Source organism: Pituophis catenifer, unplaced genomic scaffold, assembly GCF_029215685.1.
Source record: "Pituophis catenifer annectens isolate HBS135680 unplaced genomic scaffold, rPitCat1.0.hap2 SCAF_12, whole genome shotgun sequence".
NCBI classification, from domain to species: domain Eukaryota; kingdom Metazoa; phylum Chordata; class Lepidosauria; order Squamata; family Colubridae; genus Pituophis; species Pituophis catenifer.
The window spans coordinates 1,153,500-1,180,384 of record NW_027256892.1 but is presented as its reverse complement, the minus strand read 5'-3'; the positions used below and the strand labels follow the sequence as shown (position 1 = coordinate 1,180,384).

General features: G+C 42.0%; 1 protein-coding gene across 1 annotated transcript in view; it reads left to right on the top strand.

Moving 5' to 3' along the window:
• The window catches only part of NSD3 (nuclear receptor binding SET domain protein 3), a 103,107-nt gene that overhangs the window by 27,535 nt on the left and 48,687 nt on the right, over positions 1–26,885 (top strand). Inside the window, exons 3-10 of the mRNA XM_070952235.1 lie at positions 7,725–7,796; positions 8,169–8,328; positions 9,641–9,792; positions 12,941–13,456; positions 14,983–15,109; positions 19,270–19,370; positions 22,464–22,509; positions 25,212–25,342. Coding sequence (XP_070808336.1) covers positions 7,725–7,796; positions 8,169–8,328; positions 9,641–9,792; positions 12,941–13,456; positions 14,983–15,109; positions 19,270–19,370; positions 22,464–22,509; positions 25,212–25,342 — 1,305 coding nt within the window. The remainder of the gene's footprint in view (positions 1–7,724; positions 7,797–8,168; positions 8,329–9,640; positions 9,793–12,940; positions 13,457–14,982; positions 15,110–19,269; positions 19,371–22,463; positions 22,510–25,211; positions 25,343–26,885) is intronic.

Below are 26,885 nucleotides of genomic sequence, written 5' to 3'. Positions count from 1 at the left end.
TCCCCCTCCCCACCTGCAAAGAAATCTGTTCCAAATGCAAAACACAAGCAGAGGAGAAGAGTTTCACTTTCAGTTTTACTTTCACAGCAGGAAGCACCTTTAATACAGAACACTGGAGCTAAGCCACGGCCAGGCTCCTTCCTCTCTCCTTGCTCACACAGCAAATACTATTTCACTTTCTAAACGGCTCTCTGATGCTAAGAATGTTTAAGAATATGTCTGCCAAGTGTTGGAAGTGCAACCAAATCCCGGGCTCGTATTATCACATGTGGTGGACATGTCCGAAAGCAAAAAAATACTGGACTAAGATACACACCTGGCTAGAAAAAATGATAAAGTAACATATAGATCTAAAACCAGAAACATTTCTGTTGGGCATCATATCAGATAAATACAGTAAAAGAAATGTATACTTAATAATACATGTGTTAACAGCGGCCAAATTCATGTTCACACAACATTGGAAGGGCGAGGAGAGCTTAAGAAAAAAATTTTAAATGTTTTAATTGGTTTGTGATTTTTAATTTGTGGGCCAAATTTATATATATTTTAATTGTTTTTATTATTTGTATTTCATGTTCTTAATTCTGGCTGTACACCGCCTTGAGTCCTCAGGGAGAAGGGCGGTATATAAATTGGAAATAAAAAATAAATAAAATAAAATCCCCACAGAAGAAAAAATAATAACAAAAATTTTAGAATATGCAGAAATGAATAAACTAAAATTTGAAATTAAAGAAAAGGAAGACACTGAATATTTTGAGGCATGGGATCTGTTCTGTCGGTTGGATGAGAGAAACAGGAGTTAGAACTTCGAAAATTACAAGAGAAAGATGAATTTTATTATTAGGGTTGTTTACTGTAAATTATTAATTTTGATTAGTATTAATAATGAATATGTATTAATATTATAAGGGAAAAGCACTGTTATTATGAGATTACTATTGGAGATTGCTATCATTGTTACTATGATGAATGTTATTCAAAAGAATTGTAACCAGACAACACACTGCTTATATGGATTTTGAACATGTTGCTCTTTTTATCTATATTAATAACAAAATTAAAAAAAAAATTATATTAAAATAGAGATTTGTCCATAAAGATCACTCTTAGAACAGGGCAATGGCAATATGTCAGTATTCTCTACTACCTTGCTATATTTCAACTAAGCCTCTTGCAAACCACTGTTGTAACGGGCTTATAAGACAACCTTTTAATGAACTCACATAATTTATTAACAGGAAAGAAGCCCTAGATTTGGCCTTTATGTTTTCACAAATAAAATGGAGATGTAACTTAACGGGGTTTTGTTTCTAGCAAGAAACTTGATTTGTGAAATTTCTTCCCTTCATATATGCTCACTTCCAAAGCTTCTGTGAAAACCAGATAGGGTAGAGAAACAAAACTCACTTCCAGTTAGCAAAGTTGTGGCAACTTGTGAGGAAGATGTCTCTTCATCCATCGTTACAATTAAACAAAAAGAGATCAGTAAAAGGCCTTTTTAAAAATATTATATAAGTTCCTTACTTAAAACATTAAAAATATTTTTAAAAAAGGGAATTATTGGCATGAAATACCTAGATACCGTATACCAAAAATAAGACCCTGTCTTATATTTTTTTGAACCCCGAAATAAGCGCTTGGCCTTATTTTTGGGGAAGTTTTATTATTTTGGGGCACGTGGAGCAAGATGGGGCTCCTCTTGCCATCTTACCTGATTTCCAGCTGTGTTTAAATATTTTCGGGGAGGACTTATTTTTGGGGGGAGGCTTATTTTAGCTCATGCGCTCAAAAACCCGATTGGGCTTATTATCAGGGGATGTCTTATTTTCGGAGAAACAAGGTATCAGCTCAAGCGACAATACAGGTAGTCCTTGAGTGGTGACCACAATTAGGGCTACCATCCCTGTTGCTAAGTGAGGTGATTGTAAAGTGAGTTGTGCCCGATTTTGTAATAGTTGTGAAGTGAAGTGAATCAATTGGTCATTACCCAAATCTGACTGCCCCTGTTCACTTTGCTTGTTAGAAATCAACTCAGAAGGTTGCAAATGGTGTTCCTAAGACCCAGGATGCAACAAACCATTGTAGTAGCGTTCGCCGAGTGCCTGAATTTTGATCACATGACCATCGGGATGCGGTGACATTTGTATGTTCGAGAAATCTGGAAGCTGAAGTCCACAAGTCATAAAAAGAGCCATCGTTCCCCACCCCTGGTCTAGGACAGGGGTCGGCAACTGTAAACACTCAAAGAGCCATTTGGACCCGTTTCCCACAGAAAAGAAAACACCGGGAGCCACAAAGGTCCTAACCGGAAGCCCACCGTTCAATTCTAGAGCTGACCGGAAGTCCAGTTTCCCCACCATAGAGTCTCCTCATAGCGCAGCGTCCTTTTTCCTCTACCTGTCCTAACTGAAAGCCCTATCAATTGTGGAGCCGACTAGAAAACCCGCCCCTTGACATAGTTTCTCATCCTGGTACGCCGTGCTTCCCCCCCCCCAACCGGAAGGTCCTCTCAAAATTGTGGCGCTGTTGTGGCTCCGTTGCCTGAGCCTGGGCTATTGACAGATGCAGACTCTGAGAGTGAGGGAGAGGAGTTGGCAAGGCCTCCCTCTCCAGGACCCTCCTCTCTGGCAATGCCTCCGGAGGACACCGAAGGCCAAGAGATAGGCCCAGAGCCAAGCACGTCCCCACAGCCACAGGTGGACAGCGACGAAGGAGATAAGTGCTGGCTGGACCCTCGGCAGAGGCGCAGGGAGAAGCGTGCGCAGCAGAGGGGAAGGCGTGCCAGAGATTAGCTGAGTCACTCGACCACACCTCACAGGCTATAAATGTGGGTGTGGTGGCCGGTTCAGTTTGTGACGAGCAAAAACTAGAAATAATCCATGATCTCTGCGTTACTGGACTTCTGCCTGCCTTGTCGGACTGCATTTGGACTAATCCTTGTATTGCGGAAACTTTGCCTGCTTTATCGGAATGCTTGCAGTCTAATCTTTGTTTTGTGTGAGTAAAGTCTGAATTGGCAGCTAGCCACTGGGTTGCTGCCAGCTTTATCTTCAAAGAGTTTTGTCGTGTGGTTTATTAACTCCGGGCCGTCTGTGGGGGTGCGTGTGTGGGACGGGGACAGAACAGGCACCGACAGGCGACAGAGAGCTGCAACAGAGGGATGAAAGAGCCACATGTGGCTCCAGAGCCACGGGTTGCTGACTCCTGGTCTAGGAGTACCTTTACTTTCAAGAAATGGCCTTAGCAAGCTGCTTTTGTCTCTGTAAAGATTGTAATTGGGACCTATTTTATAAGGCTAATGAAGAAGACGTTGAGAAATGCACATTTGGAACAATTAATGCTTTGATGGTGATAATCTGCTCACACCTTTTCTTCCCCCCTCCCCCCTCTCAAATGAGTTTATGATATGGGTGACTCAACTTCACCAGTAAATGGAAGGAAGGAGACAAATGTCCCCTGAACAAAACAGGCCCGCTATGGAACAGCCCTTCAGAAAGAAAGCGACAGAACATTTCCACAAAATATCTGTCCATAAATGAGATAAATTTAAAAGCTGGCAAGTTGCCTTGCAGTCCCCAGAACGATTTGTACATTTAAATTACTTATTCATAGGTTCTAAATTTATATCCTCCTTTGCTGTTACAGTTAAATAATTCTTATCTACTTCTGCCTTCATTCTACACTACAAATGCAACGAACATCTTAAAATGGTCCTTTTTCTAATTCAATCACAATTGGCTGTCTGCCTGGATTCTGCTCATATGTTTAGAATCAGTGATGAAGGTTGTAATTCACTGGGTTATGCATTCTGTTTCTTTATTGGGAAGAAAAGGGTTGAAGACATGAATCAGCTTGCCTATCATATTAGAAAAGAGAGAGATTACAAGAGGATTCCTACAATAATAGTAACAGTTTTCAGAAAACTTCAAAGTGAAACTTGTGGTGAATTCTGGAAAATGGCAGTGACTAACCTGTGCAGCCATGTTAAATGCTGCTGAAATTGAAAAATTATTTCAGAAATACGATCATCTTCTTTTAACGACCTTGCGGATTATGGGGTCTGGGCAACTGAATGGAGCTGAGTGGTTTACTGGCCAGATGCCCTTCCTGTCGCCAATGCGGAGTTTTGTTCAGCGGATATATTCTCATTGTGCCCAGAGAGAGAAGTATCTGCCTCTACCTAGGATCGAACTCACGGCCTCCTGATTGTGAGGCGAGAGCTCCACCTCTAGGCCACCGCGCCACAATTTCTCAAATATGAGGATTCCCTCATAATATCCTTTTCGTTAAGAGTGCAAAGTTGTCCATTTATTAATGAATGTATGTCCATCGCAGTGGGATGTATTGGCGGTAGTGAAATCACTGGTATACTTTCAAATCTCCTAAAACCTAAATGGTTTAGGTTGATCCAAAGTTAATCTAACCAATTTATATCACACATAGCCCAATGAAGCTCTAGGTTGACTATGACTCTATTCTGAATGAAAGGTTTAAAAATAATCTCAAATTGATCTTGACTTTAGATCAGGGGTCCCCAAACCTCAGGCTGCGGCCCACTACCAGGCTATGGCCTGTTCAGAACCGGGCCACACAAATGGCTGGCTGGTGCATGTGCATGACTTGCGCGAGTGACAGGCTTGACTTGTGTGAACAACAGGCCGGTTCCCCTCTCCCTCCCTCGCTGGGTCGCCAAGCCGTAAACAATGGGGACCACTGCTTTAGATCATTTCATAGTCACGTCCACCCAGTTTTCATGGCAGCTAGATAGAAGCATTGCCTTCTCCTATACTGTAATGGGTTTTTGGACGTGGGGGAGCATCCCAGTGTGATCCATAGTTTTGATCGTCTCCCAACTAAACAATTAATCAGCCCTGACCTTGTTTGACTTTCTTGAAGATCAGCCTTTTTTGTCCTGTGGTTCTAATGCAGTGTTGGCGAACCTTTTCAGCACTGAGTGCAGAACGGGAGCATGTGCGTGCATGCTGGAAACCAGAAGAGCAGCCACCAGTGTGCATGCGCACGCTGGGAAGATGATATTCCAGTTTCTGGTGTTCACATGCGCACTGGCCACCTGGTTTTCCGGTTTCTGGCATGCATGTGTGTGCGAAGACCAGCTGGCCTGTGCGCTGGAAACCAGAAAATTATCTTCCCGGTGCACACATGTGCTTCAGGCAGCTGCTCTTCCAGTTTCCGGCGCTCCCGCATGTGTGAAGACCAGCTGTCCAGTGTGCCAGAACCTGGAAGAGCAACAGGCGATGGCTCGTGTGCCCGGAGAGATGGCACTGCATGCTACTTCTGTCACGCGTGCCATAGGTTTGCCATCACAGTTCTAATGGATCTCAGCACTAAGAATTCTGGATCTTGTTTCTTGTACTTCCTAAAGTTGTAGAAAGAGCTTCAAGAGTGGCCAAACTGAACTGGACTTATAAAGATAGTGCTAGATCAGAGCTATCAAACTCCCATCCTGCCGGCCGGATGGGTCATGCACTGGCCACTCCTGGTTTAGCGAAAGGGAAAAAAGTCCCAATACATCACTTGACACCGCTGTGACGACGTGAGTCCTAACCCCTGTGCTAGATAAAATATTGATTTAGTATTTAGTACTAACTATGCTAACTATATTAACTTTTTAGTGCTAACTAATTATACTAACACTTAGTATATTACTGAATAAAATTAATAGCCTTGTTTAGAAAACTGTGTTGGGAAACAATAGCCCTTAAGTCATTTTTTTCTCCCTAGAAATAGCTTCTGCGCATATTGGATTTAATATCCAGAATAATAATACATTATGTGCCTGGATATAAAGCGTGTGTGTGTGTGTGTGACCCTCATTAAAAAAAGACATAGCTATATAACAAGCTACCCCATTTGCGCTGCGGCTAAACGCTGGCAAGGGAAAACCCCCGATCTATTGCAGCCAGTGGCTGATCCTTCAGCACCATGGAGAGAGATCTCCATGGATTTCATTGTAGAATTGCCTGAGAGTTCTGGAAACACAGTGATCTGGGTTATCGCAGACTCTTTCTCAAGGCAGGTTCACTTCGTCTTATGCCAAAGATCCCTATGGCCAAAGCCTTGGCTAAGCTGTTTTCGGTTCACATATACCGCTTGCATGGGGCCCACAACATATTATTTCGGACAGAGGGGTCCAATTCACATCCAAGTTCTGGAAAGCCTTTTTGGACCTACTCGGAACCAAACAGGGACTTAATTCTGGTCATCATTCACAAACAAACGGGGCCACAGAATGAACCAACTCAGTTCTGGAACAGTACCTGCATTGTTTTATTAACAATCAGCAGGACAACTGGACCGAGCGATTGCCTTTTGCAGAAGTGGCCTATAATAATGCAGTTGACACTAGCACAGGTTTTCCCTCATTCAGAGTGGCCACAGGGCAAGAATTTAATGCTATGCCTGAGTTACCCTCACATGAACCAGAAATCCCCTCATTGAAACAGTGGAGCAGTCATTTGCAAACCATTTGGCCAGTGGTCTGCAAAGGCTGACAGGTTCTGGAGAACCGGTAGCGGAAATTTTGAGCAGTTTGGAGAACCGGCAAATACCACCTCTGGCCCAGAGTTGGGTGGGAATGGAGATTTTGCAGTATCCTTCCCCAGGAGTGGGGAGGGAATGGGGATTTTGCAGTATCCTTTCCCTGAAGTGCCAGAGCTGAGCTGCCGTGCCCACTGATATGGCTACAAAGCTACCTGTGGCCAAGGCTGCCTAAAAAGCACAAGCAGACAAGAAACGAATAGAACCTAGACCTTACAAAGTGGGGGACAAAGTTTACCTTTCCACTAAGTTTCTAAAATCTTTGCAGCAGTCTAAAAAGCTGGGCCCTAAATACATTGGGCCTTTCCTCATCGTTCATATTATTAAACCTGTCACAGTGGAATTGCAACTCCCTAAGTCATTACGGCAAGCCCACCCTGTTTTCCATTGTAGCTTGCTGAAGCCTGCAGTCACCTCTGACCTTTGTCCGGCTACTACCTCTGTTCCACTCCCTATTATGGTAGAGGGCGAACAACATTTTGAAGTTCAAGAAATTCTATACTCTAGGAAATTCTGCGGAGCCACTCAGTTTCTGGTGGCTTGGAAACACCTCCCCTTCTCACACAATGAATGGGTTCACAAAAAACATGGGCATGTCCCTAAATTAATACATATTTTTCACCAATTGTACCCTGACAAACCTCGCTGATTTTATGTTTTCTTTGTCTCCCTCTTCCCTTTTTTTTGTTTTCTTTCAGGTGGACTTCCCATTTTACTAGCGGGGGGTGGTGGCATGTCAGGTCCCATATATTTCTGTTGGGACGCTGGCATTCTGGTGGGAAGGGGGAGGATTTGAGGGATCTCCTTATGAAGTTTCTGTTTCTGTTTCCTGCATTGCTGTGCTGTGGTAGGGGTTTCTGTTTCCTGCATTGCTGTACTGCGGTAGGGGTTTAGTTTGCACTGCTTTAAATTGCTTTTTTTTTTTAAGTGAGAAGATTTAGTTCCTGCCTAGACCTTTTGCTATCACAAGCTTTTCAATGAAATCTTCTTTTGGAACAACTTCAGTTTCAAGAGTCCTGCTTTCTTGTGAAGAAGAAAGCAGGACTCTTGCTGCTTTGGAGAAGGCAAGGCCTTACACTGGGAATGTTTTCTCTGGTAATCATTCATTCCTGCATTTCTTTCATTCAGTTTTTTACTTTTTTTTTTGTTTTAATTTACAGAGACCAAATGAAAGGCTTAGCATCCAGTCTGAAAAACCAAGGGAAGAAATGGCAACATTGGATGAAACACCGGTTAGTACTCTTCTCTTTTTAATTGTACATGGTATTAAAACAGGTATGCCTTCAAAACAAAGAACTTTATTATCAGAATTATTGGGAGACTTTTGGACCAAAATTTTTAGGAAGAAACTTTTGTAAGAAGCATCCTAGCTGCCTTGGCAGATGGAGGACAAGCAAAAAATTACAGGAGACAAAAACTCCATCTATTTTTATATAATATGCCATGTGCAGGATATGGACTAATTCATCTATGCGTTCATCCATACATTCAATAACCTATGCCACATTTATGCTCTGCATCAGAATATCTGATTTGTAATAACAGCTTTTCACTTTCATGTGATGTAATTTTTTTTTATATGTGTGTGTGTGATTCTCATATAGGCACAGCAGGTTGCTTCTTCACTTTCCATGCAAGAGGCAAGTGATTGCAAGTTTGAAGTGGGAGATCTTGTCTGGTCCAAAGTAGGGACATATCCTTGGTGGCCCTGTATGGTTTCAAGAGATCCTCAACTCGAAGTTCATACTAAAATTAACACGAGAGGTCAGTAAAGAAAAATGTCTGAGCTGTTATTTCAGAAACTTTCTGAATAGCTAACTTGATTAATTATTTTATTAACTAGCTCATAATTCAAAATGAGCAGATTGGATCAAGAATCTGATTAAATTAAAACCAAGAGATGATATAGACAGTCTAAAACAATTGCATTTGGGGTCCTTTACATTCTTTTTTCATATGTATACACTAGCATACATCTGCATACCGTGTTTCCCCGAAAATAAGACCCTGTCTTATATCTTTTTTTTAACCCCAAAGTAAGCGCTTGGCCTTATTTTCGGGCAGGTATTATTTTGGGGGGCGTGGAGCAAGATGGGGCTCCTCTTGCTGTCTTACCTGATTTCCAGCTCTGTGTTTAAATATTTTCGGGGAGGGCTTATTTTGGGGGGGAGGCTTATTTTAGCGCATGCGTTCAAAAGCCCGATTGTGTTGTGGCCCGTACGCAGCCTGTGCAGGTAGTAGCTGATTCAGACAGCGAGGAGGCTGGTGTGGTGCTGTGCCAGCAGCCTGTGCAGCTGGCACTCGAGTTGGACAATGAGGAGTCTGGAGTCAGGAGCCAGAGCCTTCAGAACCTCCAGAAGCTCCCTTAAGTGAAGAGGACAAAGAGGAGGAGCCTCTTCTCGATGCACGGGCGCGCAGAGCTGCCAAAAGGCAAGAGCGGCTCCTCAGGAGGAGGTTTCCTCGAGACTAAGGCTTCGGGCTAATTGGCCACTCCCTTAGCCTATTTAAGGAGGAACACCAACTGAAGCAATTTGCAGGAAACAACTTAGTTTACATACCTTCGTGTCTTGTCTTGCTTATCTTATCAGCTTCCTGCAAATTGCTTCTGGGCATTCTGCCAACCACAGTAAGTTTTCAGTTATTATTCTATGAATTCTTGGCGGCTGTTAATGCAATTAGTTAACAGCCATTGTTGTAAAAGACTGGTTTATTCAGTAAATTAAGGTTTGAATGAACTTTGTGTGTGCTGCGTTCTTTGGGGTCCGTAGCTGGGGCAGAACAGATTGGGTTTATTATCAGGGGATGTCTTATTTTTGGGCAAACAGGGTACTTACACCTGATGAAGTTTTAAAGGTGACAATTGAAGTGATGGTTAATATTTTTGCGTTTTGTTTTGTTTTGTTTTGTTTTGTTTTGTTTTTTTGTTTTTTTTGTTTTTTGTTTTGTTTTGTTTAAAGGGGAATGTTTTAAGTTTGCCTGTGTACTTCACGCAGGTGTGAGAGTATGAAAAAATTGTGTGGTGGAATTTCTTAGTCAAATGTTTCCTTTACATATCCCCCCCCCCTTTTCTTTCCAGGTGCACGAGAATATCATGTTCAATTCTTTAGCAATCAGCCTGAAAGGGCTTGGGTACATGAAAAGCGGGTACGAGAATATAAAGGACGTAAACAGTATGATCAGCTGGTGGCAGAGGCTGCTAAGCAGGCCAACCATTCTGAGAAACAAAAGGTATGTACAGTCTGAAATGATAGTTTATTTTAGCAGCAAGTAAGAGAACAGCTGTGCCCACAAACCCAGATATTTTTAAATTTTATTATTAAATTTATTTGCCACCCATCTTGATGCAATGCAATTCTGGGCAGCTTACAACATCAAATAAAACTATATACATAACATGATTAAATAAACCCACCTATAAGTCTTTGAGTTATAACCTGTATTTTTATGGTGATTTTATTATTTTATACATACATACATGTTTAAAATCATAGTAAAATCACAATTAAAAATACAGGTTATAACTCAGAGTTATAGGTGGGTTTGTGTATTTATATAGAAACTTATCAGTCAAGGTAGCAAATTACTGTTTGGATTTGAAAATAGACAGGTAATGCCATCAGCTCTTAAGGTAAAACCTCATGTGATAATGGTCCTAGCCTTGCAAAACGTCTGCATAAACATAAAATTTTCTGCACCAATAGAAAGATGGACCAATAGAAAGAAGTCATCAGCCGTTGTTCCACCATTGTTCCAAATCAGTGTTGTAGAAATAGAAATACAATGTGTTATTATTACAGTTTGCCCCTTCTTACAGCAGAGATGGATAAGGGATGATGTGATATAGATGTATAACATCATGGCTGATGCTGGAAAAATATGCCATCCATTGGCTTTGAACACAACAAGATTCAGGGCTGAGAGAAGCCTTTACTTACCTATTTTTCGGGGTATAAGATGCCCCGGAGTATAAGACACACCTTAGTTTTTGGGGAGGAAAATAAGAAAAAAGCTGATTGGCGGGTGTATTGGCCTCTGGAATACCCCCAATCAGCTGTTCCCAGAGGTGAATTTTAGCAACAGGTTCGTTGCTATGCTTTTGCCATGCTTTTTTTTCAGCCTTTTGCCTCTGAAACTTCTGAAACTCCATTTCAGAAAAAACTTTTTTTCCTGCCTCTGAAAGCCTCCGAAACAGAGCTTCAGAAAAAAAGGCTTTTTCCCTAAAGCTCTGTTTCGGAGGCTTTTTTTTCTGAAGCTCTGTTTGGAAGCTTTTTTTCTGAAGCTTCTTTCAGAGGCTTTTTTTCTGAAACTGTTTGGAGGCCTTTTTTTTTCTGAAGCTTTGTTTCTGAGGCTTTTTTTCTGAAGCTTCTTTCAGAGGCTTTTTTCAGCCTTTGAAATCTCCTTTTGTGAGGCTGGGCGGGGCTACATTTGGAGTATAAGACGCACCCAGATTTTTACCCTCTTTTGTGGGGGAAAAAGGTGCGTCTTGTACTCCGAAAAATATGGTAATTCATAGTTAAAATATGGACTTTGACCATCAGAAGTTATAAAGGCCACCAATGAGGATTAGGCAGATCTGTGCTGCCGATTGTCCACTTTTCTCAATGTTGGAAGATGTTTGTGTGATATAGAATGCTAGATTAGATGTACAACTGGTCTGATCTTTCTGCTTTTATTATGAGCTTGTTGAAAAGTACATGCTTGAGTCTGGAGCAGAAGTGAGCAGCTCGTAGCTTCTGTAGAACACGTAGAATCATGCTGCTATAATTTGAAAGCCGTCTATTGAACAATGATGGCGTATCATCTAAGGGGAAATTATAGTCAGATTTTGATAGGCTTAATGTTTTAAAAAATACAACATATCTTGTTCAGTAGCATGGAGGAAAATGCTGAAGGCCAAAAAAAATTTTGGTTTGAAAATTTAAGCTACTTACTTATTCATCAACATTGCTGATTATACTTCTCTTAAATAATGTGCCTCTATAGTTATTCAAGTCTACTGTAGTTATATCAAAGATGAATTATGTAACTGTTCAGATCATTTGAATTGTCAAGTACTATAAGGAAGTACAATAAACTTCAGGTAGCCTTAGCACAGGGGTGTCAAACTGGATTTCTTCGAGAGCTGGATCAGCATTGTAGTACTCCACGGGCCAGCCGGGGGGGGGGGGGAGGACATGCTCGGCCCCCGTGCACTTCGTTTTTGCTTTCCATGGTGTTGTGATTAAGGCCCAAGTAGTGATTACCAAACACAATTCAGTCCTCAACAAACTTATTTTATTAAAACATCTGAGAATTAATTCATTCTCAGCTTAGTCCAAAACAAAATTCTTAATAATCAGTCCTTCAGCCTTATCACCAACCTTTATCTTCTTTGGCACTCTGCCAAAGGCCTTTCTTGGCAAAGCCCCATGAAGTTCAGAAACAAGAGATGCCGACAAGAAACAAATGTAGCAACGTTGCTTTCCTACAAAGAGCCAAGAGCTGTTGCTGCTCTTTTAAGCCTTATGGGAGTGGCTAATCATCTTCTAGCCTTACTCCTGAGTCGTCCCTTTTGTTTCAACTGTTCTTGCCTTTGGCAGCTCTGCGCATGCGCGCACTAGGAACAGACTCCTCCTGTTCCTCTCCCTCTCTGCTATCCACCTCTGGAGGCTCCGGAGTCCACGCATCGCTCCCAGATGGCCCTGGCCTCATCTCTAACTCCGACGCAGAGCTCTCATCCGGGCCTTCCCCTGACTCCAGGACTGGCCCATTGTCATCCCCAGCCTCCTCACTATCCGGCTCCACTGCCAGGTCCGCAGGCTGCTTGCGGACCACAACACATGGCCTCCAGCAGCACTCTGCTGACCAAAAACAGGCCACATGGAGGCCCAGGAGGCCAAATATGGGCCACAGGGAGGGCCGTACATGGCCCCTTTTGGCCGGCAGAGGCATGCGGGCCAGTCCTTTGATATTTAAGCATCCTGCGGGCCAGATGCGACCCTCAGGCCTTGAGTTGTGTCCCTGCCTTAGCACTTCATGCCAGCTAGAGTTAGTTTGCAAAACATTTTGAACTCTGCCGATCCTTTTTTTGTTAACGTCTTGCATCTTTTTTTTCCTCCATGACGTAGTCCGACTGTGTTGACAGTCAGGAGAACTTCAGAATCCGTCCCATGGTCAGATCTTAAGACGAGAGGGATGCTTTAAATAAGAATTGGCTTTAAACTGACAGATTACTAACTCATTCATTTTGCCACAGACGGCATCTGACAGGGCCGCCTCTCTGGAAATACTTTGACACGCCACCTGAAGCCAAACCTGTTTTCATTTGGGCACATTTTGTAAGTTAAGTGGGGGCTGAATGAATGCCACATCTTTTTTTTTTCTTCTCTCCTCTAAGATTCGCAAACCGAGGCCGCAAAGAGAACGGGCACAGTGGGATATTGGCATTGCCCATGCTGAGAAAGCGCTAAAAATGAGTCTGGAAGAGAGGATAGAGCAGTACACTTTCATCTACGTAGATAAAGAGCCAGAAGAGGTGTCCTCAAAAGCCAAACGGATTGTCATGCCTAAGATCGAGGCTAAAAAGATCCGCAAAAGCAAATCACCGCCAAGCTCTCCGCCGGAACAGACCAACGATGTTTTGGCCGCGCCTTCTCCACCACCCAAAACGGAGATCCGGAGGTATAGCCAGAGGAGACAGTCCAGTGCAGATGAAGAATCCCCTCCTGTGAAAATCCAGTGGAAAACCGCTGCGGCCAGAAAATCCCTCCCAGCGTCAATCACCATGCACAAGGGAACCCTGGACCTTCAAAAATGTAACATGTCTCCGGTTGTTAAAATCGAACAAGTTTTTGCTCTTCAGAATGCAGCTGGGAACGGAAAGTTCATTGATCAGTTTGTTTACTCTGCAAAGGTAAAGAAAAACCACTCTCTCTTACAAGGAATATTTGTGCAAACCAATATTAAAAAATTTTTTGCGTTGCAGTTCTCCTAAGAACTACTTGGAAGTTAAGTCCCACTGATGAGTTTGGAAGAATTTACCGTGAGGTGAATGGCTTCCTTATGCGCTTTCAGTTTGCAAGCAGTATAAAATATTTGTGTGAATTGGTTTGACCTTAAAATGTCAAGAATAACAAGTCACTTGTCCTATATTTAGGGCGCTTACTTCCAGGAGTAATATGTCATGTGAAATTGGTCAGTGTTTGGTGTGAAGTTATTAGAGCGCATCCAGAGATGTCCCTGCACCCTCTTTAATTGTTTTTCAGATACTATAATTCTCTACTTTGGAGGTAAAGGTGTGCGGACAGCTATTCACTGGCGGAGGGAGTGATAATTAGAGCGGAATTGTCTACCTGCTATCTTTGACAACTTCGCTAACGCATTCCAATTTCAAAAGCGTAATTTGCAAAAGCGGGAGCATTTAAATTCGTTTCTTTAATATTAAATACCAACCACTCTGCTTAAATTCACCTGTTCTGCTGTTTTTGTAAGATCATAAATATACGTTTTCCCAGATGGTCCCTGTTGCATACAGGGACGTTCGTGGAGCTATTCTAGCTACCATCACTGCTGGCTTTTCAGCAAACAAACAAAAAAAACCACACAATTTCCTGTAATGACTGGGCTTGTACTTTTGCAGTGGGTGGAGTGTCTCTTCCTCTTATTCAGTTTCAGGTTTATGAGTTCATTCACGCTGTGCCCAGGCTTGAATCCCTTTGTTCATTTGCACTTAACATCTATGTCAGTGATGGCTAACCTTTTTGCCATCGTGTGCCAGGAGGGGGGGGGGCGGGGGAGGGTCGTGCGCGCACGTGCCCACGCGCATGCGTGCTCAACCCCCTCCCCCCCGCTCCTGGCACATGATGGCCTGGTAGGCCCGTTTTTCTTTCTTACCTGGTTCCAGATCCTCTCTGTGTATCTGGGAAGGGTGAAAACAGCCTTTTCCACTCCCTTGGAGGCCCTACGGAGGCTGAAAGGGCCCATTTCCCAACTCTCGGTGGGACAGGAAGTGACATTTTTTGCTGTCCCCAGCCTCCAGAACCTCTCTAGGAGTCTCTAGGAGCCTCTCTAGGAGCCTCTCTAGGAGTCTCTAGGAGCCTCTCTAGGAGTCTGGAGCATGGGGAGGGTGAAAAATGCCCCTCCCCTGTTGTGGTGCAGGCGGCCGACTAGGCCACACCTACCATGGCCACGCCCACCCAGCACCGGGGCAGCGAACTCATTGCTAAAGGATCTGAAGCCCACCCCTGATGTGTGTATGTGGGGGGGGGGGAGTTTTCTCACATTTTGTGGATGTCCTTGTTTTATGCACAGCCTTCTGGATGTGAGCGTGTGTGTGTGTGTCTGTGTTACTGTGCTAAATATTTGAAAAAAAAAAATGTATATCTTACAGAGACCCTAATTTAGAAATACTCAAAAGCTCCTTCTTTTCCTTCGTAACAGGGCATAGGAAACAAACCAGAGATAATCATCAAAGGGCATGACAAAATCACCTCCGTCTCCATCCCGCGAACGGAGAGAGCCTCGTCACAAAGTGCACCCTCTCCAGAAACGTCTTCTGGTTTGGCAAGTAGGTAAAGTTTGTGGCTCCTGGTTTAAGGCCAAATGAATCAGATGTTTTATCCAAGGGTGGAAAGCATTAGGTGGAAACCGAAGAAAAAGGGCTCCATCTGACCTTCAGTGATTGCTAAGCTGGTTGATACGAGCTAGAAGACAATCGGAGAACCCAGAGGCAAAGGATAGGCTGAAGAAGGCTATGTAGTCCATGTAGTTTATTTATTATTTATTTATTTATTCAATTTATATACCGCCCTTCTCCTATTGGACTCAGGGTGGTGCACAGCCAAAGATAAAAACATACCAATACAAAATTTAAAATCAATTAAAAGAATTATACAGCAGTAGTTACTGGTAGTGGAGCTGGATTAGAATGAGCTTTGACTTTTGAGAGCACCGCATTGGAACAGGGGTGAAATTCAACAGGTTCTGGAGAACCGGTAGTGGAAATTTTGAGTAGTTCAGAGAACCAGTTGTGGAAATTTTGAGTAGTTCGGAGAACCGGCAAATACCATCTCTGGCTGGCCCCAGAGTGGGGAGGGAATGGGGATTTTGCAGTATCCTTCCCCTGGAGTGGGGGAGGGAATGGAGAATTTGCAGTTTCCTTCCCCTGCCACGCCCACCGAGCCACGCCACACCCACAGGACCAATAGTTAAAAAAAATTGAATTTCACCACTGCATTGGCAGCCTAGCTGAACTGCAGTAGAGCTTTTGCTCGTGCCAACAGCAGAGTGAAAGGTGCAGTAGACTTTCCAATTTACTCTGTGGGCCACGGTTTAAAGAACCGGGGTGTTCATGTTAGCTTCAAATCTTCGAATAAAGACGGAACACACATTTTAAAGTTTGCAGGATTATATCATTTAGGCTTCCTTCAAAGGACGTGAGAACAAACAGTCCTGCGAAGTAGCGAGTTTCCAGGAATGCCGCTAATAACCGTGACTGCATTACAAGGAAAATTATGAAATTTCACCTTAAACGATCGCCTTTATTACACTGCCAGCTTTTGTTCCAAGTTGCAATTCGATGAATGGTTTCCACGCTGACAAAAAAAAAACAAACCCCAAAACCAAACACCTTGCACAATAATAGATTCCCTCCTCCATTTTGAGGCAGGGCAGTTTTGAGACGTCGAGAGACTCCAGTTCTTTTATTTTTTTAGTACCTCTTCGTTTAGAACTGCAGCTGTGGGAACGTCAAGGAAAGCAGTAATTAGAAAAATCCATACTAAAATAGCCTGATGGCGATTGTCTCCTGTATTTTGATTATTTATTGATAATCGGCCCCCACTTTTGAACTGAAAATGCTAAGAATGTAAAGTCAGTCCTTAAATATACAGGAAGACTGTAATTCATTATATCCGACTGTCTCCTAACCAGGGAAAGCTACAGGTAGTCCTTGACTTGCAACCATTCGTTTAGTGACCGTTTGAAGTTACAACGGTGCTGGAAAAAAAACAAGTGACTTATGACTCTTTTTTTTCTCAGTTGCGACCGTTAACAGCGTCCCCATGGTCGGGCGCTTGGCAACCGACTCATATTTATGATGGTTGCCGTGTCCCAGGGTCATGTGATCCCATTTTGCGACCTTCTGACAAGTAAAGTCAATGGGGGGAAGCCAGATTCGCTTAACAGTTGGGGTACTAACTTAAGAACTGCGGTGATTCACTTAACAACTGAGGCAACAAAGGTCGTAAAGTGAGGCAAAGCTCCCTGAATTTTAGCAGTGGAAATTTTGGGCTCAATTGTGGCCGTAAGTCGAGGATTATCTGTATCGGCAGTGTTTCTGAAAGCCGCTGCATATCCATCCATCCATCCAGAGGAGGCGAACATGGCCTTTTCCTGAAATAACAAATGGACTAATGGAAGAAGCAAAGGTGGGCTTACCAAGGGAAGAACTCCTTCAAAGTCCCATGTGGCCGTCTCTTCCATCTTCCCTCTCTCTCTTTCCTTTTAAATGAATGGACCTAATCTTTATCTCAAACTTTAGATGAAAAAGACTCATCTGAAGGTTATTCATCGGCAGCCTCCCCAGACTAGCATTTTCTTAGATTGAACAGGAGGTGCTCAAGGGAACTCAGCTGCATTCTGAAGATACTTCTAGTCATTCATGGTTGAGTAATGCAAGGAGGGAGAGAGAGAGAGAGAGGCCCAATTAACTGGGTGTCTCTTTTGTGACACTGATTTTTGGAGGGTGGGAGGAAGAAACCTTTGATGTACCAGGAGTGGGTTAGGAGTGTTGACAACATTCTATTGTCGAGGTGTTTGGAATGAAATACCTAATTAATCAATTTGCAAGGTAATAGTTTTTCACGACTTGTCACCATCCTGTGGTCCGCACATATAATGTGGTGTAGGAGGCATATTCCTTTAGAAGAAAGAACCATGGCTGCATTAAGTAGCACCCTCCTAGATCCACTCCAGATTTTTTTTCCCGCTGCCTTCATAATAGATGGAATGGACCACTATCTGAGGAATAGGTTTAAGGAGAATTTGCAGGTAAGAAAATTCTCCAATTGATAAGAATCCCTTAAAGCAGCGGCCCCCAACCTTTTGAACACCAGGGACCAGTGCCACGGAAAAAGATTTTTTCCGTGGACCGGAGGAGGCGTGGGTTCACATGCTGCCTACATCCCACAGATGGGGCTTCGCTTGCTTGCGTGGTCCAGTTTATGGCATGCCGCGGCCCAGGGACCGGAGGTTGGAGACCCCTGCCCTAAAAGATTCCTGCATTTTCACTATGAAATCTGCACCCTGTGTTGTGTGAAGTAGATATTTGGCCTGAAGTACGTAGAGGCGTATATTTTAGGGAGTTTGAACTCTATTGAACTCTGTTTTCCTGACACTGGAAATGAAGCATTGTCAGTAAATATAGCATATAGCAAGCCCTCTTATTTCCCACAAAAGTTTTTAATATACCGTATTTTTCGGACTATAAGATGCACCTGACTATAAGACGCACCAAAATTTAGAAGAGGAAATCAGCAAAAAAAAATGTTTGGCCTCCGTGAGCCCCATTTTCGGGCCTTTTCCAGCCTTTTTTCTGCCCATTTTCAAGGCTTTTTTCTGCCCATTTTCTAGGCTTTTTTCTGCCCATTTTCAAGGCTTTTTTATGCCCATTTTCAAGGCTTTTTTCTGCCCATTTTCTAGGATTTTTTCGGGCCATTTTCAAGGCTTTTTTCTGCCCATTTTCAAGGCTTTTTTTCTGCCCATTTTCTAGGCTTTTTTTCGGGCCATATTCAAGGCTTTTTATGGCCCATTTTCAAGGCTTTTTTCAGCCCATTTTTTTCCCCAAAAAATTGGCAAAAAAAAAGCCTCGAAAACGGGCCGAAAAAAGGCCCGAAAATGGGGGTGTGTGGAGGCAAAAAAAAACCCCAGGCGGGTGGGCGAGGCTTTCGCAATATTCGGTCTATAAGATGCACAGACATTTTCAGCCCCTCTTGGGAAACAAAAAAGTGCATCTTATAGTCCGAAAAATACGGTAAGTTAGATGCTAAGAACCGTGTAAGAACTCTTAGAAAGTGAACTGGCTGTTGAGATAACCTGAAGATATGCCTCCTGGATAGGCAATTAGTTTTCAAATGAAATTAAGAAACATATTAACATCCTTGATGGTATAGTAGTTGTTTTGGAAAGCTAGCCTCCCCTAATAATTTGAATTCTAGAAAACTCCCCTTCACCTTCGTATTAAAAGCTGGTCTTTTCCTGAACTCAGGACTCTGCCTGAAGAAGCACTGAGATGCATTGCCTGCAGCCAAAACGTCAGCTCGCAAATTAAAGTCTACGCCCTCCAGGAGAATATAGAGAAATCAGCACTTTGCTATTGAACGCCATCCCTCATTGAGGAAAAAGACAGAGAGAGAGAAACAGAAAGAGACAGAGAGAGGAGACAGAGACAGAGACAGAGAGAGGAGACAGAGAGAGAGAGGAGAGAGAGACAGAGAAAGGAGAGAGAGAGACAGAGAGAGGAGGGAGACAGAGGAGAGAGAGAGGGAGAAAGAGACAGAGAGGAGAGAGAGAGAGAGACAGGAGAGAGAAACAGAGAGACAGGAAAAAGAGAGAGAGAGAGGGAGAGGAGAGAGAGACAGAGAGGAGAGAGAGTGACAGTGAGAGAGGAGACAGAGAGAGGAGAGAGAGACAGAGACTCCTGTAATGGAAACCATTCTCTTCCCTCAGGTTCTGTAGAAAAGAAGCAACAGCGAAGATCAATTCGAACTCGCTCAGAGTCTGAGAAATCCACTGAGGTTGTGCCAAAGAAGAAGATCAAAAAGGAGCAGGTTGGCTTCCTCGATGTAGAGAGTTAAAAAAAAATATACCCGTTGTCACTTTTTATATTGATGCCTTTTTTTTTTTAATTTAAACCCCACCTACCCTCTCTCTATATTTTTTTTTCAACTCCCCCCCCCCCTTTTTTTTTTTTTTTTTTTTTGGACTCTCCTCCTTGAGATCCAAACCCTTAATAAACTCTGCTGGTCAACTAAGTTTCCACTGACAGCATCATTCGTACTTTTGGAGAACCCGGGAAAATAGAGCTTCTCACGAATGCGATTATTTGTTTCTTGTTACGAGCTGTGTGATTATTATTATTATTTTTTTATGTTTCCGTGAGTTTTCTGGATCGCGCTCGGCTTTGTTCGCATCTTAGCATAGCCACTGGGAGTATATTGAGGCCGACAATTGTGGTTTTGTTTTTATTGTCTTTTTTTTTTTCCCCTTTCCAAGAAAGTAGGATGGATATTAGACCCTCTTGAAAGAGGGGATTCTAAGCATGGTCTTTGACAGCAAGCAGGAAGGAACATAATTCTGGGTTTCTATGGAGATTCTCCTCCATCCAGGTCATGGTTGTCCCAAAGGTGCTTTATTTTTTCTTTTCAAGAGGCAACTGGACTTTCTGGTTTTTCTTGGAAGACGTTTCGCTTCTCATCCGAGAAGCTTGGACAGAGAGGATTGCTGGTTTGATCTATGTCAAAATTGAACAGCCCTCTCTCAACAGAGGGGGAGCGATACGATATCATCTCTCTCTCCAGTCTACAACACAGTCCTTTCAACAGTTCCAAGAAGGCTCCACACTCATTTGCACCACTCAGGTGACCCTGAGGACACAGAGAAACCTCCAAGGGGCCTCAACGACTTTCTAAAAAGGATGCAAATGTCCAGCTGTCTGCAAGGAGTATAAATCCTTCCATTCCCCACCATCCAGTCAGAGCTTGAAGAAGCTTCTTGGAGGAGAAGCGAAAACGTCTTCCAAGAATAACAAGAAAATCCAGTTGCCTCTTGGGGGGAAAAAAAGCACCTTTGGGATAATTCTGAGTTGCCTTTTTTTTTTCTTGTAAGAAGAACCAACATGCACACTGGGTATTTCTTTTGAGGGATGGGCCTCAAAGATGTATATTGCTTTTGGAAATAGCCAGTTGCAAATCAAGATGGGGTTTGTAAGTTGCTTCATTGTGCCACTCGTGCTGTCTGTGGATTCTCTGCATGTTTCAAGAAGGTTATTACATTTGGGGTTTTCTCAACCATTTGGGTATGCTCCATTCTTTTTTTAAATTCAAAGGAAATTTATTTTGGAATATCAAGTATAACAGACGTTCCCTAACAGCCCCAATCATTTGAAAAAGTTCAAGACGGCAACTTCTAATAAATGTTACATATGGTATTTTTTTTCTTTTTATTCTTATTATTTTTGCTCGCTATGAAGCTAAATATGTTCTGTTTAAAATACCAGTTCATTATTCCGGCTTTTAACTTTGGCTTTGCTGTCCCAGCAATACTTTTCCTGGGTTGGATTTCCAAAGTAGTGATTTTAAAGGAAGAAAATTTCAACACAGGTTTTGGTGTGTGTTTTTTTTTTTTCAATTTAAAAAAAAAAAACCCCTCATTCCCCAAGTAATCTTTGCTTGCTTTATACTATGGAACTAATTAAATTGACATAGTATATTGTACTGGTGTTTTCAGGAAAAACATATAGGAAAGCTTAATGATCAGAGAAGAACTGTATTGCATAAGCTTGAATATGTAATATGTTCAGAAAGGCATACTGATATTTTAGGATTCAGCAACCATATTTGTTCATATCAGTGACTTTCCAAATTAATTCTGCATCCTTTCAAATTTTAAGATGACAACTGGAATATTAATTTCAACTGAGAAAGACATGTTAATTCTGTTGCAAGTGAGTGATAGCAGAATACAAGTGATTGTCTAGATTTTATATTTGTATTATCAATTGTATCCTATACAAATCCTTCTATTGTATGTTTTTATCCATTGTAAAACGAAATAAAATATTTTTCAAACATTATAGGACAATCCTTAATAAATATTTCGAGATGTGTTTCTTAACCTGCCTATGTCACCTTACGGAGAACTTTTATTTTCTTTTTATTTTCAAATTACAATTTTTTAGCCTTTAAAAAAAAAAAAGAAAAGCGAGACCTTTAGCCAAGAAGCTGCTTGCCACTACCAAATTCACAACTTGGGTGTTCCCCTGCCGAAAACCAACCTCTCTATGTAGGATCCAAGGCACAGAAATACAAAACGCCTGGAAAGGATTTCACAAGGTCACCAACTTGCCTATATCCATGCGCTGTGTCGACATGGCTTCCAGCTGTATAGAGGCCTGCGGTGCATTTGCACGGCTTCCTTCCCCCTTCTGCCTTCTGCAGAACTCTATACAGAGGAGAAGCCCATGTCCTCAGAAGCTCTGGCTTCAAAACGGGGCCGTAAGTTAAAACGTCATTTGGAACTTGAGCGTCCTGCTTTCCTTTCCTTTCATAGCTATCGTTATTTTTATTTTATTTCATTTCCCTTTCCTCTAGCTCAAGGCTTGGTAGCTCGCCCTACTCCCTAAGCCCTTAATTAATAAAATAAAAGCCTTCCTGACACTTCACGTACACATTGAATGGTTTTGAAGCAAACAGAGGCCCGTTTTATGTTGTTTAGGGAAGGCAGTCTTAATTAAATCCACAAAAAGAGAAATATATACCCTGTTCCCCCGAAAATAAGACCCAACTGGAAAATAAGCCCTAGCATGATTTTTCAAGATGCTTGTAATATAAGCCCTACCCCAAAAATAAGCCCCAGTTAAGATCATCAGTCAGACGGACGCGATTAGTACCGTATTTCCCCAAAAATAAGACCTAACCAGAAAATAAGCCCTAATGCATCTTTTGGAGCAAAAAATAATATAAGACCCGGTCTTATTTTGGGGGAAACATAATATATATTTGGGTTATGGGTGGAGGGGGGGGAAAAAAACCCTTAAGTGTGATTCCTTATATACTAACTGCTTGCATTGAATTTACATTTCCTCCTTTGTACTAGGGAACAAGAAATGTCTTTACTAACCACTCATTTTCCTGTCTAAACAGGTAGAAACAGCCCCACAGGCAGCAGTGAAGACTGGATTACAAAAAGGTTAGTGTGGCTTTTATTTCTTGTGGTTTACCTTTGTTTCTCGGTCTCTCAAGGTTTTTGACGGACTTGTGAATTAACGTCCTTAGTATATACTGCCGAATAAATGTAGTTTATTGTCATGCTAACCCCTCCGTAACCAGGTCGTGTCAAAAGGCAGTGAAGCAGAATCTCTGACAAAGCAGGCTTGAAAATGTGCAAAATGGAAGCACAAACACCCTCTCTCTTAAATCTCCAACAAGAATAATTACTGGAGTGAGTTTTAGCCTTGGGTGTGAAGCAAGTGGTTTTGTTGTATATCAGAGTTCATTTCTTCAGAAAGTCTTTAGGCATACGGTTCTCCAATTTATTATATCATGTGAAGCTTTATCAGGCTGGAAGAGTCAGGAGCACACATTAAGCTCCAGTTATTTAATTTATTGCTCATACCTACACACAAGAATCTAGTCAACCAAAGAACAATACTAAATTGGGCTAGATAAGAGTCAACTACAGAAGAGCAGGCAAACTGGAAGGCAGGGTTAAACGCGTCATCAGTTTGGCGTCATTGCATTGTCACAAGACACCCAAATCCAGCGTCCCCATAAATTCCATTGACCCGTGTCTAGCACCAAAATTTACTGTTAGTTGACTATATTCTTGTGTAGCGGTAGCAGTAATAAACTCTTCTCTGCTTTGAATTCCATGAATGCTTCTGGTTATTTGCACCTGACATCAACGGAATTCAAGAGGAGTTGGAACTGGACTGTTTATGGCAGGGTGGGTTTGATTTAAATCATGATTTAAAGGACTAGTAAAAAGTCTTGATTTAAATCAGCTCAATTTAAATCATATTTTTTAAAAAGCAGCTGTCATCTCTGCTGTGAAATTGTGTGAATGCATCAATGCAGCGCATGTTGTCTCAGCTTGCATAGCCTGGATTCATTGGACGGGTTTACCAAAAATGTAAATAGTGCAGAATACACAGCCTCATGCTACATAACTAAGCTCCGTTTCATGCTGAATAAACTAAATTATTAATGCATCTTAAATAGAAAACTATCTTTAGATAGATTTTTGTTCCGAAAGCATTTTATTAAAATAAATTTGATCAAAATAAAAAAAAATCCAATTTAAATTAAAAAAACCAGATTTAAATTTTAAAAAATCTGATTTAAAAAAAAAAATCATCGATTTTTATCCAGCCTGGTTTACGGGAACGTAACAACTCTAGACTGATTACTCTCTTTATTCCATCCCCAGGCTCTTGACTGTCATTCCCCTACAAACGTCAGATTAAAGCAGTGGTGGAATTCACATTTTTTTACTACCGCTTCTGTGGGCGTGGCTTGGTGGGCTTGGTGGGCATGGCAGGGGAAGGATACTGCAAAATCCCCATTCCCTCCCCACTCTTGGGGGAAGGATGCTGCAAAATCCCCATTCCCTCCCCACTCTTGGGGGACGGATGCTGCAAAATCCCCATTCCCTCCCCACTCCTGGAAGAAGGATATTGCAAAATCTCCATTCCCACCCCAGCCAGACGTGGTATTTGCCAGTTCTCCAAACTACTCAAAATTTCCGCTACCGGTTCTCCAGAACCTTCAGAACCTGCTGAATAGCACCCTTGGGTTAAAGGTTAGAATGGCTGGGATTTAGGCCTGCTTCAGGTAGTTCTTTGAAGTCCTGCATTTGCCATGCTTCCTGTCTTAGGATGGGAAGGAGAAATCTTTCGCTTCTGCCTCCTTCCTCCAAATTTCTGTCATCACTGACACCAAGCATTTCTGCTTCCTTCCTCCAAGGCACTGTAATCTAATGAATACCATTCAGATCTAGGTACAGAAGGATGTTTGATTTCATGTTAGTTTGATGTGTATTCAGTGCTAATTGCTCCTGAGATTGCATTTCACATACAGGAAGGAATAAGGAGCCTTAAGCGTTGTCAAAATAAAATACCCAAACCAATCACAAATCAGTGCATTCCTGACTTTTCAGCCTTTGAAAAAAAATGCTATAAAAACGACTTTATCATTAAGCAGATGTCAGCGTCCCAGCGCCGACATATATTAGGAGAGGAGAAGCTTGAACTTTTGCCTACTTAATCCCTTTGAAGATTCTGTCTCCTCGGAGATGGGAGGAGGGGAACATTCCTGTGACCTGACAGAGGAGGGATGAGGAAAGTGGCTTGGAAGATAGCCAATGAGACGCAGAGAATTGGGGATCGGAAAGGGAGGGATTGGGGGGGCAAAGGTCAGTACTGACCGCGCAAGAGCCAGGGTCAGATCACTATGCTCAATAAAGAGAAAATTTCCTTAAAGATCGGCAGTTTGAAAATTCCTCTATTTTGAGATAGCATCGAAACCTGACAGCAATATTGTTCCGATTCTGACTTTCCACTCTGTTTTTGAAACAGTTCATCCCAACATGTGTTCTTCATTGTGTGATTGCTTTTAGTTCTTACATTGTGAGCTGCCTTGGGAGGATTTTAATTTGGAAGATAAGGTATAAATGAACAGAAGATACACCGTGTATCCCCTATCCAACAGTTAATAGCGTCGTTGCATTGGGAAAGCCCTGCTTTTAAAATCCTAGATTAGTTTACTGTTACAAAAGCTTTTAAATCAAGTGTGCAATTTGTCTAGTTCTCTTGGCATTGTTCTTAATTTCTCTTTCAGTAGCTTACATATTTGAGAGGTCTTTTAGGATTAATTCCAGTGTGTTGCGTTAAGGTGCCAGTGAGATTTCCGATTCTTGTAAACCTCTAAAGAAAAGAAGTCGTGCCTCCACAGATGTAGAATTGGCTAACTCAGCTTACAGAGATACCTCCGATTCTGATTCAAGAGGACTTAACGATATACAGGTATTTATTCGGCCCCAGCTTTGCAAAGGACAAATAATTTGATAAATCCGTTTCACAGATCGCTTTATGTTTAAAACCTTGGGAGTGAGATGTTTGTGGCTGTTAATCTTCTTTGAATATGTTTTGTTTGCAAACACAATTGTAAACAGTGTACAAAAACATCCCATTTTGACAACAAAACAGATTTTTGACATCAGGCAAACGTAAACAATGTTGGCTTAAGTGCAATTCGGTTACATTTCTGCTCCTTCCTTAAGATCGAATTGAATTCTGTATTCCGAGTGTTATTGTTTGGTAGTCTTTTTTTTCTCTGCATTGAAAAAAGAAAATGTCGAAAAAAGTGGAATTATATAAAATGCTGCTGCAGTCAAGGCTGGGAACAAACATGAAAATTATAGCTTTTAAAGAAACAAAATGGAAAGAGTTGACCCAGAACACTAAGTAGAACAGTTAATCTATCACTGTTAGCATTAGCTTGATGATGGTGGTTGGGTTAGGGCTGAAACATTGCTTTTCTCTGCATTGTTTAAAATTCTGTTCTACTTATCAATTTTTTATTTTTACATGATCAGAAATAGTCAAGAAAGATTCAAATCAGAAAAACCTTAAAGAGTATTTTATTTTCAGGTTGGCAAAGACAGAAGATAGTTTGGTGAAGCTTGCGAGCTTCTCGTATCTTAATGATAACATGATTATTATTTCTTAATATTCAAAATTCCATCATTAATTGCAGAAGTGCGGAAAAATAAAACGTCAGCAGTATTCCCAAAATTCCTCTAGGGCTCACCTGAAGCCAAGGTGCCTGAGAAATGATACACGGTGGGATTTTTAGAGAGACATTGTTTGTCGCGTAACCTGCCACCAAAAAGGAAGAGAAGGAAGTGATTCATACTCAGTCCTGATCAGGAATAGCAGTAAAGCAATTTGAGCTAGAGAATGATTTAAGAGAGGATTGAGAATAACCCAGGGAAGTCCTATAAGGAAATTAATAATAAAGAGCCTTGTTAGTACAGTGGTCTAAGGCACCCTGTTATTAAGCTGGTTATTAAGACCAGCTGCCTGCAATTACTGCAGGTTCGAATCTCGCCAAGGCTCAAGGTTGACTCAGCCTTCCATCCTTTCTAAGGTAGGTAAATTGAGGACCCAGTTTGTGGGGGCAATAAGCTGACTTTGTATAAATATACAAAAGGATGAAGGCTATGGCTGAGCACATTGTAAGCCGCCCTGAGTCTCCGGAGAAGGGCGGCATATAAATCAAATTAATATATATATATATATATTGGAGGATACTCAGTGGGGTAAGGGGAAGAGTAGAGAGAATACAAGTAGTCCTCAATAAACGACCCCTCGTTCGAAGTAATGATGGCACTAAAGGAAGGGGGCTTACGACGCGTCCTCATGGTTGCAATCGTGGCATTGCAACCAGCATCACAATTCAGACACTTGGCAACCGGCTTGCAATTATGATGGTCACAGCATCCTCCAGTCACATGATTGCCATTTGTGACCTCCACTGCCAGCACTGGGGAAGCTGGGAGGAAGT